At 37.7% G+C, this 12,700-nt stretch overlaps 1 protein-coding gene across 5 annotated transcripts in view; it reads right to left on the bottom strand.

Annotated features, from left to right (window-relative positions):
• The window catches only part of LOC141937591 (uncharacterized), a 39,988-nt gene extending 30,280 nt beyond the window's left edge, over positions 1 to 9,708 (bottom strand). For 3 of the 5 annotated variants that reach the window (XR_012627012.1, XM_074855502.1, XM_074855505.1), the window contains exons 1-2: positions 4,770 to 4,814; positions 1,408 to 1,572 (exon numbers count right to left, since the gene is read on the bottom strand). Coding sequence is in view for 4 of the 5 variants with exons in the window: in XM_074855502.1 (XP_074711603.1) it covers positions 1,408 to 1,519 (112 nt within the window). In the remaining variant the exon portion in view is untranslated. Of the gene's footprint in view, positions 1 to 1,407; positions 1,573 to 4,769; positions 4,815 to 7,700 lie in introns of those variants that run through there. The other 2 variants (XM_074855503.1, XM_074855504.1) reach the window with 2 other exon arrangements.
• Positions 9,709 to 12,700: the final 2,992 nt, after the last annotated feature.

Raw genomic sequence — 12,700 nt, 5'->3', positions numbered from 1 at the left:
AGTTGGCTGGTGAATGAGTAGTCTTACAGTGGGAGAGAGAGCCCTGTGGGGAGCCAGAGCCAGAGCAAGGTTGTGCACAGGAGCCCATATGTGGAGATGTGGAAAACACAGAGATAAGTTATAAGTTTTCATTCTGAAGAAAAGAAGAGATGAAGTAGGGAAAGCATGTCTGCAGCATACTGTTTCTACACAAGTTTCTTTTATTTTGTAGGTAAGTACTTCCCTGTTTTCCAATTTTGCACTTTGAAAATTGTGCAGACAAGAATTTTAGGTTAGAGTGCATACGGCTACCTAAAATAGCAGCATTTATTTTGGGGACCTGACATGTCTTAGTGAAAAAAACCCAGGTCTTTGTAGCTAAAAGTTGTCAGGAGGGAAAATGTTCCCTATCACTACTGAACACAACTGTGCTGTTCTGAATGTCAGAAGGATGTAGGTTCAGGGACTTGGGTGTCAGACACCTACAGAATGATTGATTATGTTAGGCTGAACATTGTTTTACTGGAATAGGTTTGCTACTTCCAAATTCAGTTAAGACATTTCTGAGACCACACAGACCTCCAGGGTATGAAGTAACATACAGTCCTTTCTTTGCCAGAACAATTAGGCATGTAAAACAACAGGATACTCAAAATGTACCAGCAGTGATATAATGTTCTGGGAATGCTTGACCTCACAAAAACTTGATATTGATGTAACTCCTCTGAAACATCTGTATTTAAGCACACATTTTGAAAAATAGACTTGTTTCTGAGAAGCTTTCTTTCCATCCTGTTTAGACTGAGAAATTTTGCATGTACAGTCAACAAAAGAGATGGATGATGCACACCCTGAGAGCCTCTGTCACACGCTCCAGAAGTGGCAGGTCTGATACGTCCCATGTCAGACCTTCAGCACATGCATAGCTGATACATGTGTGGGCAAAGACCTTCTCTTCAAAGGCCTGGTAACTAAGGCTATCCAGCTTCCAGAAAAAAGTTGCATTGTTCTAAAAGGCAACAACTATAATAATCAATACCCCTTAAAAAAACCCTTAAAAATTGTTATATTATAATAGCTATAATGTAAGAATACTACTTTTAACTAGAATTAAGGAACTAGTGCAGTGCCCAAAATAAAATGGTTGGCAGGCCTGCTATGTCATTCACTCTTTTCCAGGGAGGTATAGATGTACTTTAGTAATTATTGGCCTGAATTTGGTGGTGTGAAAAATCTAATACCACTGTTTTGAGGAGTATTTCTGTAGTGTTGTTTTAAAGCTTTAATTTTTTTGTTCCTCCAGGTATTTTTATTTTTGACCTCATTCCAGAAAAGCTGTTCCAGATACTTAATTTGGTTGAATTTTGCCTTGGATTGGAATCATCTTTCCAATATTACAAACATACCTGTCACTCAGGAAAGAGTTACCTGACTTCTCAGAAGCTGTTTCCACAGTTCTCAGCAGAGATTTCCTCTTAACAGACTGCCTTCCACGGAAAGACACTTCATATGGCTTTTTGCGGCCTGAGCGGAGCAGCATTGCGGAAGAACTCAAGAAATCCTGATAATCTGAGTTGCCTCTCTTTTCCAGCCCTAAAGTAGGAGTTAGAATTTGTCACAATACTTCATGTTTCAGTTAAGAAGCAAGTTTGTTAAAAGAATAATTTTGATAAATGACAGAGGAAGCAGGATAAACTCAGTAAATGTTTCCAATGACAGTAAATCGGCTATCTACACTTCCACTAAGATGCAGGTTATCATGAATACAGTTGTGTTGAAGGAATATATTTTAAAAGACTTCCCCTTAGATAAAAGATAAGCAGTTTATGTGACACTTTGCTAGCTGGATTGAAAAATCATTTTCTTTTTGTCCTTCAGAGTACAGTCTAAGATAATTTTCAAAGTATTCATAAGTGATTGAAAATGATGCTAACTTCAACAAGCATAATCTGACTTTCAGTAAACATTACCTCAGGAATGAGGACTGGAGTTTGGAAATTTGAGGAGTATATTAGAATTATTAATGACTATCACAAGTGACTAGAAAATAAATCAATCTCCTACCATTAGCAACCATTCATATTTTCAAATAATTGTTTCCTTTACGATTCATTAATTTTACTTCAATGTGCTCTGCATTTTTCAAATTATGTTGTATCTGTGACTATGTTTACAAAAAATAATGTTCTTCAGTTTTTGAAGGCTAGATGAATAAAAGGATTTAAGCATTACCTAGGCTAGACATCCTAAGGAGAGGCTGGTGTCTAAGAATGGGAACAATATTGACTAAGGAATCACCCAGGCAGCTAACAAGATATCCTGAGGACTCAGCTTAAATCACTGCATTTCAGAAAAGCTAAGGACCTTACTTTGGTTTGAAGAAAAAGAAACTGGAATTCTTAAGTCTACACAGTCTCCTAAGTCAACTGTTTATGGCAAGTGCAGACCAAAGTAAACAATGAACTTCAATTCTGTCTGGTACCCTGGCGAATTAACAAAGTGAAGATGGGTGTAATTTTAGCCCCATGCAGATTTGCACAGAATAACTAAAGATCAGTTAGGCCAGAGAGATCATGGCTCTGACAGTAGTGGAGTGACTTGTGAATTCACCTGGAGGAGGGGACTTCTGTCTTCTGATTTGGTTCAGTCCACTGATGCAGAATTTCACATTAACTATTTATGTGAAATGGTAGAAATGAAAGACTTCTGTCCCTGGCAATTCTCTTGTTACTAGGTTATGAAGGCTAACTAAGGCTTTTTCACTCTCTGTGGCTCTTTAGTCACAACTAAACATTAAGCTAGATCACTGAAAAGTGAAACATTTGTTAGAAAGAAGTAACTTATTCTCCATAATAAATATGTCTAATTTCTCAAATGTCTGATAACTTGTAGTCAGAGGTAGAAAGCAAGTTTGGATTTTCTTCATGTCGCTGAAATTGCTTTAGCACTGAGCATGCTAAACAAAAGAGGTTTTCCAGTCCTAACTGGGACCTGACCTCTGCAAACATCTAGATGAATCAGGCTGTGCAGAGTATGTGGGCAGCAACACCAGCTTGTGGATCCTGAGAGACCTTAGTGTGCTAGGAGTTCAGCATGAACAAAGCATCAAGACTTTGTTAGATCTAGGATGCTCAAAACCAGACATTTAATACCTTATAGAAGATTCCTACTGAAAATATAAGTGCAATTCTAGTTTGGCTGCACTTGATCAGAAGTTCTGAAGATCCTAATTCCTGATTTTTATACCCAGTGAAGCAGTCAGGGAATTGTTTTCTGACGTATTTGCCCTTCACATACTGCTGTTTCTAATGACAATTTATGTTGAGTTAGTCCTAAATGCTTAATGAAATAATTTATTTTCTTTTTGAGAACCAATGTGAAACTGTGCAAACCACCTAGATTCAGAGTCTGCATTATTTACACCCACCACTGTAAGAAAAGAAGGATAATTACAAGTCAAGACCCTGAAGAATTCCTTAAGAGGGCAGGCCAGTTCAAAGAAATTTTCAGAAGCATATTTAGGAAGTGGATAAATTCTTAGAATACTTTCTACAGAGAAAGATAGACAGGTAATCTTGACATTCTGAAGGACCGTACTTAAGTTTAATAATTTTGGCTTGTTTGAACAAGTAGAAAATGGAAGAGTCTGTGGTAGAACTTCATGTCTGTTAGCTCTCCAAAACAAATAAATCTCTCTACAATAAATAACAAAAGCTTCTGTAACTTGAATTCCTTACATGTCCCTTAGGACTGAGTGACACAGAAATACTCCCATTTCAATAAGCCTTTCCTCTCATGACATGTTCTTACATAGATGTCATGTACTCCCACTTTTTTCATTCTTGCTCACAGTTTTTAATGTTGTGTGTCTCTCCCTATGTCTATTTCTTTGTTTTAATGTCTTTCACACCCATTTCTTTAGTTCTTTTCTCTCTTCTCTAAGGTATATGCTGCTTGAAGAGGGCTAGGATGAGCTTGGGTACTGTTCTTGGCTGCAGACATAGTCAACCACTGTTTGTTTTGGAAACTTGGGTCTGTTCTGCTTTGATTTGCATCTAAGTTGCATCTAAGGGAAGCAGAAAATTTTGAGCTCTTTAAACTGCTGAAATCAGTTTATTGAGCACATTTGTGGCCAATAGCAATAAGATCACCCTAAAAGCACAGGGAGTTTGAAAAATTTTCCTGCTATGTAGACCATATCAATTCATTTATATGAAGGCAGCAAAGAAAATCTATTATATAGCTTCTCTTGCCCCCTTAGTGATCTCTCTTGTTCTTAGCCATCATTCTCTCTTCCACTTAACCCCCAGACACACCTGATCATAAAATTAAATCAAATTCAGTACATGGAAACAGAATTTAAAATTTTGGAGTTCATTCACACGGTGGTACAATCCAAATATTACCTCATACTATTCATAAAAAGGTATCTCTAAGACTGTTAAAGGATCAGAATGGTTTTGTCGAGTGCATTGGGTTGCAGCTGACAGTCCTGCTTCCCAAGAACGTAACTCCTCCAAGTTTGTTACAATTTAACAGTGGATTAAAAAGAACTTTTAGAATCCTGTAGATGATAAATAGTGAGGTTATGATCTCTTTCACATCAGACAAAATCTATAAACTAGATGTAAGAATACATAAAAATAGACATAAACTAGACTAAGGAAGAGTTCAGAAGAAAAAGTCAGCTGAAAAACGCTATTTGTTAGAATCTAAACAAGCAGTCTGATAAAATAATCTTAAATTGAAGCCTATTGAAAATTCTGCTGTAATCTTCCACTCTTGCTTACCTTATTTTGCCTGCTATTGTCTCTACTGGGATACTTCTACTTAGCAGAATCCTAGAAGAAGCTCTGTTACAGCCAATTTATTGCCTTAACTCATGGCAGGAAGCCAAACCTCTGAACAAAAGAAAACTCTGACGTGGCCCTAATCCTTTAGATCTCTGTGTTCACTCATTTACATCAATATTCTCACGGCTCTAACTGCTGCTGGAGTTTCAGGAGTGCTGGAAATAGTAAGCATAAAATTTTAAACATCTCTGTGATGCCACAGAAGCTGTCTTACCTAGAACTGCATGCAAATTTTTAGCCAGTAGTTCTGTGCAATGCCTGAATATACTCATAAATACTATTCTGATATTTTGCGTCACTGATATTGTTCTTGCTATCTATCATTCCTTCCAAGGCTGATTCAAGGGCAAATGCTGCGTTTATGGTAATATAGACATATTAAATCTAGGAGTGTAGCCTCAGTTGCAGGGAATTTGAAACAAGTTAACTGCTTAAACATTTACCCAGCTATTAAATGGGCTTTACAGGCATTGCACCAATGGCAATAGTTGTGACTGCTTGTGACATGAGTGGACTTCTTTAAAGCGCATGTGCTGCATTTCTTTGCCCAGAAAGTCCAGATAAAGGTTTTATCATACAAGAACTAACTCTTTCATTATCACATTTGGCATGTTCAGTTGGCTTTATCTATCCACCTACGTACATTCCTAACCCTTCACTCACCTATTGGTCCTCTTCATTTATACACACAACTTTTGTTTTAATAAGCAAGCCTTGCATTTTTAAAGGAGTGAATCACACTTTTATATACTTCACTGAAACAATGAAACTCCTCTAAAAACAACTTCTTTTTATTTGCCAGAGTTTTCTTAAAATCAAGGAGCTACTGCTCTTATCTAAAATTTGTATACTGTGTCAAGAAAGTTCTATATTTTACCTGTGTTTTGTTTACAAAAAGCCTTTTTTAGTTCATTAAGCCCTCACTGGACACTGGTAGTATATCAGGTTGGTAGAAAGACTTTGCTAAAAGATATATTTAATAACAAAGCAATGTGAAACTGAAATCTCAAGTCTTTGGCTATTACTCAAGCAGTTTGAAAAATGTGGGAAGGATTCTAAATGTTATGACATAAGAGTGTCATTTCAATACAGGACAAATGCAATGAAAAATGCATGATGTGGCAAAAGCATTTTTTTTAATATAGTTGTCAGAGGCTACACTGGGTGAAGATCTGATGATGCTGCAGCAGTTGCATTTTTTGGTAAGGAGCAGATGGATCCAGGTTGCAAGATATAGACTGCATGTCACATGAACCACCCTTACAGGCTGTATCTGTTTCTGGGCCATGAGGTAATATTCCAGGTTTAAATGAAGTGTTTGTGATCCTACAGCCACAGTACCGAACAATTTTTTCTTTTAAATGACCAACTGTATGAACATTATAATGCACTACACCAAAACTACTGTAGAATAGCTAAGTAATAACATATTCCACCAGCAGCCACAAAAAGAAACAATCTAAAACTAATCATAGATGATACAATCTGAGCAGATTAAGCCATGTAAATAGTGAGGATGCATTCACATTGCAGCTGACCTTCCATCTTAGTCTTTACAGTTTATTTTAAACTTTATTGTTGTTTAGAGTGTAGTTGACTATGTCATTGAGCATTTCTGGATCTGAAGAGTCTTTCTAAATCCAGATCAGTAGTGGTCTTCAACAATAAATAGAGTTTTTAGTTTACTGTATCCCAGAGCTTAGTGTTGCCAGAAAGCTCAGCAATGAAGCAGCTGTGCAGCCCTTTCTGTGACCAGTTGTGCTCCCATCAGCAATAACAGCATCAAAAGCAGGAATAACCAACAGGGAATTTGTACAGGTCCTGATGAAAAATGTCAAGTTATCATGGGAACAGCATTATTAGGGGGGACCATCTGCTCCACTGGAGAGGGAACCAGAGGAGGACACTCATCTGGGGAGCCCCACACACTTCTCTTCCTGGCTGGCCACTGAGAAGCATTTTCTATTCTCTGTCTGTCTCTTTCTCCCTCCTCCCACCTCCCTCCACCTCTCTTTCTCCTTCTTGGCACCTATGTCTCCCTTCCCCTTTTTGTCACTCTGTCTCTCACTCTTCTTACTGGCTTTTTTTTTTTTTTCATTTTCCTAGCTTCACCATTAGAGTTGTATTTCATCAGCAACAGACCCTGCTAATAACTGTATCCCTACAGTTACAATGTTAGGACCAGTCCATCACTGGACATATCTTCAACATTTTCTTCTAATTCAAATTAGATCTCATATTAAATTATCTTGAAAGGCAATAGTCTTTAGAAAACAGTCATATTGAGAAAAATGTCAACAAAATTACTATAAAATTAGTTTTAGTATAATTATTGGCATGGAAAGTAACAAGGAAAACAACTGCCTAAAACTGGTTTGTTTTTTTTTTTTTTTTTTAGGTAAAAGGATATTCATCTGCAAAAGGTCAATATTTACAACAATGAAAAGGAAAAAGTTTCCTGGTACCACATGCTATTGCATGAATAATATTGAGCATACAGTAAATACCAGCAACTACATTTTATCAGCCAGTTAATTTGCAAACAATTTGCAGGAGACATAACTCAAAGTCTCTCAAGCTGGAACAAAACTGAAACATAGCCAATGGACTGTACCAGAAAAAAGATCAGATATAAAGACTTATTTCTAGTTCTGACTACAGTGTATTGCCACATTTACACTGGGGAAAAGTTTGATCACAAATAGTAATATTCTGAAGAAAGCCTATCCAAAATATTTTCAGTGGAAGTGATTGAAAACATTAAAACAGATGTGAAAGATGGGATTTTCAGATTTTGGAGATGTCAGGTCAAAAATACTTGCTCTAGTTTTGAACACCAAGTTTCTAGTCTAAAATTCAGTGACTTACTATTAAGGAATACAGCTTGTATTACACCCGAACGTATCTTAATATTCGTATGAGAAGTTCCTCTTTTTCTTCACATTGAGGTCTTTCTCCCCCAAAGGCATGAAGATAACAAGCTGAATATATTTAGCAGCTTACTCAGACAAACTGACATGGCAATCTATCAATGTATTTTTTTCTTGGAAACTGTAGGGTTTTTTAATATTCTAAGAACATTTTAACATGAGCCTGTAACAGTCCACTTTATCTTACTTCATATCCTGTTTACATGGCATGCTGAAGACATATATAGGACTAAACTGAGTCTACTTCAGCCTATCTATTACTCCCAGTACTTCCAAACTGTCATTAAACAATGTTGTTCTACTTACAGTGAAGCTTTCTACTACTCAGAACAGCAGGCACTTATTTAAACCTCCATGTGTTTCTGTATACAACAGAAGACTAACGATTCAGTAATGACTGTGTTGTCCACTGCTGCAAAGTCTACCACTTTTTAAGAAACCTCTGTCCTTAAAAACACACACACAAAAGTTAAAAACAGTGCTGTATCATCAGAAGCTATTTCTGCTCCAATGCCATTTTACTAATTTTTAAGATTTCTCAAAGTCTAGAGTTCTTACAATGGATGTCACTGCAGTTGTTTTTTACTTATTATGGGTTACAACATTTTTGGTGCTTCCAGGTATAACAGAGGATGACGTCTCTTGAACTTGAGATCAGAAAAGATGTGCTCTCTTCACTCACTGGAGGACACATAGGTCCACAAGAAGGGTTCAGCAAAAGTGGCTCACTGCACAGTAAAGTGTTGCAACACCCAGCGGCATTATAACCCATGTGCTTTCACTGCATATAGAGGAAAACCTGGAGGTTGTCAGGATATCTCCCCAGACTACAGTAGCTTCTCTTTCTTACATGCAAAATTGAGTCACATTAACAAAGGGAAATGCAAAGTGCTGCACCTGGGGAGGAATGACACCCCACACTAGCACAGTCTTGGGGCTGATTGACTGGAAAACAGTTTGGCAGAACTGGAACAGGTTGCCTAGAGAGGTTGTGGAGCCTCCATCCTTGAAGATATTCAAAACCCAACTGAACAAGGCCTGAGCAAGCTGTTCTAGTTGTCCCTGCTTTGAGCATGGAGAAATGGAGGTAACAGACCTTCGGAGGCCTGTTTCAACATCAACTATCCTGTGAATCTGTGAAATTAATATTAAGAAAGCTGTTTATTATTTATATTGATTCATTCATTGATTTACGCCCAGATGTCTAAATCTCCTATTTGGAAATAACTGTGTTTTTTCTTTGAATGTAGAGACAAAACAGATGTACAGAAGAGATGTAGTTGGATGAGGCTGAAGACTCTTACATTTTAACCAAATTTTACTGATGGATTCCTACAACTTTAGTGAAAATGCTCCAGAACAAGCATCGGTATTTGTAGTTATCCAAGTTATCCATAAATACAGATCATACTTTTAATTTATATTTTTCAAGTATTGCCCAGTCTTTCCACTATTCTTCATTGACGGACAGGTACAGAAGGATACAAGTGTTATCTTGTATGTGTATTCAGTGTGTGATGTAAGTAAGCACTGGCAAGGCTTCTTTTGTTTGACACAAGCCACCAGGCACAGTGACATACAATGCATACTGCAGAACTGTTGATAATGTGAACACATTTGGAGTTCTCTTTTCCCCTGTCAGAAACAGGCATTCATATCCGGGTGACTGCAGTTTTAGTCCTGGCTCGTGAGACGTCTTCTTGGATACTGCAGATCATGGTCTTTACGGATAATGATTATAAAGGAACTGAACGGGCAGTGAATGGAGCAAATGTTTTAGTCACCTAAACATTGCCTTTCTATGTACTTTTAATGTCAGTATCTAGTCTCTCTCAAAATCTCTCTTTACTATTAAAATTGTATCCTTGTATTTTTTCTCCACTCTTCAGCAATGCGAAAGGGAAATAACTGTCATTTCTAGAATACCAGGAAAATGAAAAACAAGTTTCAGCTCTGCAATTAGACATAGTAAATTATAATTGCAAAACCTTCCACATAAATAAATGTTAAGTCTGTATGAAGCAATTTTGTGGTTCTTTTCTTGTGTTGCACAATTACAGAGAAGAGTAAAAATGTACAGAGTTGGAGATTACTAAATTCCTGTTACTCTGGTTTTCCAAGGAACTAAGGCTTATGCAGGAGTGCTATCTGCCTGTCTCTCTGTCCTCTCCAATCACCTTTGAACCTGCTGAATAATTTTGACCAAGTTTGATGAGGGCACGGAAGGAGGAATCTTAACTGAAAAAAATGGACATTCTTTCAAGTTTTGTGAACATCAGCAGCTGAATAGCAGACAGACTGATATACATTGCTGAGTGAAAAACTACAGACTAATCTCAACTGTTACCCTTTCTCTTTGGCTAAGGACCTAGTTATCAGTAGATCTGAACACTGGAGTTTATTTCAGATTGATTATCTGGCACAATCACTCTCTCACATCATGTTCCCAGGTCTCAACTTGCCTTCTCTGCAGGAAGGTCCCTGCTGGTCTGGGATGGTAGGGCAGAAAATCATGTCGTTTCCTGCTGTGCTGCCTCCTGCAGCCTTCAGTCTCGAGCATTACTGGCCAAGGTCGCTGGGCATCCCACACGTTCCTCTCCACACAGCTCACTGATCTCCAGGATCTTCCCCACTTCCAGGATCTTTCCTCCAACCAGGATTGCACCTTCCTCCTTCTAGGTCCCTTGCCACTTTCTGAGACCACTTCTATTCAGGGACCCTTCTTTTTTGGAGCCAGCACTTCTTTCCAGGGCCCCAAGCCCTCAGTTTTCTAAATCCAGATAGTCTACGCGCAAAAACACAATGCATGATCTGCCTCCTGACTGGCAGTTTTGTCTCTTTATTAATTGGAAGGTTCAGGACATGTCACTTTTATTTTCTACAGATATTACCAAAATTTACAGCCAGCCCATAACAATCACAGCTAGCAGGTAGCAGGCTTGTGCTTCAGAGTTTCTAAGATCAGTTTCATCACCATCTCAACATGCAGCCATTATTCTACCACCTTTAGCATTCAAATTTTATTTCTTCATCTGTAACACCAGCAAGCACATATGTAGCTGAACCAGTCATAGCACTGGGCTGTGACACTCTTGCCTTACTGTTAGTGAAAGGTAGGGGAGGGAGTGAGGGAAGGTTTAAGGATGTGAAGATACTGCAGCAGAGTGACTTCATATCAGTACACATCAGTTCACACAGAACCAGCTGTGACTAGTTTTGCTGTTCAGAAGACAGTATTAGAGCTACATCTCTGTTCTGCGTGCCACATATTTAGGTGACAAAAGGTAATTTCAGTGCAGTGTTATGGAGAAAAAGTAGCTGGCACTAGGTAAGTTAGTTACAAAACATAGAAATGGGAAAGAATATACAATTTTACACTTTTAGAATAGAATAAAGATGACAGGTTCCACCACACTGCTCTTCAGTAGGGGCCCAGTTTAGCAGTCTAATCAGAAGTAACTAGATCATGAAATGGACCTCACAGGCAACCTGGAATCAAGAAAAAAATCTGAATTTGTTAAATTGCTATATTCTTTCTCTAGTTCTAAAAAGACATCATAACAGAATTTTGAATGCTAACATGTCATATTAATAAAAAATATTTATTCGTAGTCTTTGTAAGAGAATGAATTTTTGATGCATTGCAACATACTGTAAAATTTTACTTCTGCTTTACTTTTAAGTGAGAGACATGTGAGAGGATGAAGAGATCAGCAGAATAACTCATCTGGAACATTTCAAAGATTTTCTTCACATGCCAGAGACCCTGATCCCCAAGAATTTTTCTGCAGCTGATAAAAAGGAAACTTCAGGTGGCAGATCCTCAGAAGAAAATACCTTTGGTACTATTTTCTGGAGTTTGGTGTTGGCTTTATTTACCGTTAGTTTATGTTAGCAAAAGGAGCATGCAGTTATTCGAGCACACAGTTCAACTGTTTCTGCTGGCAGTGTTAATTCAGTCACATGACAGAAAAGCTCCAAGAACCCTTGATGTGGGCTGTCTTGTATGTCACAGTGGGGGTCATCAGTAGCAGAAAACTGAATTTTGGACCTCTGGGTTTAATGTATGAACTAAAAGGAGCAGAATAAAAGCAATAGTAAGCTAATCAGTCACTATCTATGATACTGGCAGGAGAAGAAGAAAATGATAACTGAGTGGATGTGTGTTATAGAAAGAACAATTTTTTCTGATTATGTGGCACATAACCTAAAGTTGAAGGTGGAGGGTACTCTTTGATCCCTCTTTACTGCTCCAGAAGCAAACAGATAACATTATTTCAAGGTTCAGAAAAGTCCAGGGCTTCACAGAAAGAAACAGACAATTTTACTCTTCTTCCTAAACACTGTTTCTGTACTGCTGCTGCAGAGCTCGTCCTTCTTTCTTCATCCCACACGCCGAAACAGGCAGCTTCTGACCTGTTAGGACACAACCTTCCAGTGTCCTAATACGCATATTATTATTCTGCCAGCCTAACTTATTCTTTGAGGGTGGTGGAACAGTGTTATATTCCTTTACAAAAATGGTATAGTCCTCTTGAAAAGGTTAGAATAGACAGCAACCGGAGCTAAAGGGCCTTTGGATTTAAGAGGTTTAGAGTAGTTTTTGTAAAATATTTTACACATTTTCTGAGAATTATGTATAAATCTCTGTGAATGCACATATAATCTGATGTTAAATATAGACAATGGCCACAAGTAATTCAGGGAGTTAAAACTTTTGGGTTTTGTCTAGTAGATCTTATCTTAGTCTATATAACATTTGTGGCCACTAGCTTTTCCTTTATGGTCTAATAACACTGATTTCAGTTTGAGACCAAATGTAAAGGCAAAGTATCAGGTTAGGGAATACTATAAAAACATTACAATAATACCCAAATCAAGTTTCAGGAAGAGACTAAATAATTACATTGCCAATGGGTGTCTGTAGAAATCATGGAC

Source organism: Strix uralensis, chromosome Z, assembly GCF_047716275.1.
Source record: "Strix uralensis isolate ZFMK-TIS-50842 chromosome Z, bStrUra1, whole genome shotgun sequence".
Taxonomy (NCBI): domain Eukaryota; kingdom Metazoa; phylum Chordata; class Aves; order Strigiformes; family Strigidae; genus Strix; species Strix uralensis.
Note: the sequence above shows the minus strand (reverse complement) of the source record. Positions and strands in the feature narration are given on the sequence as shown.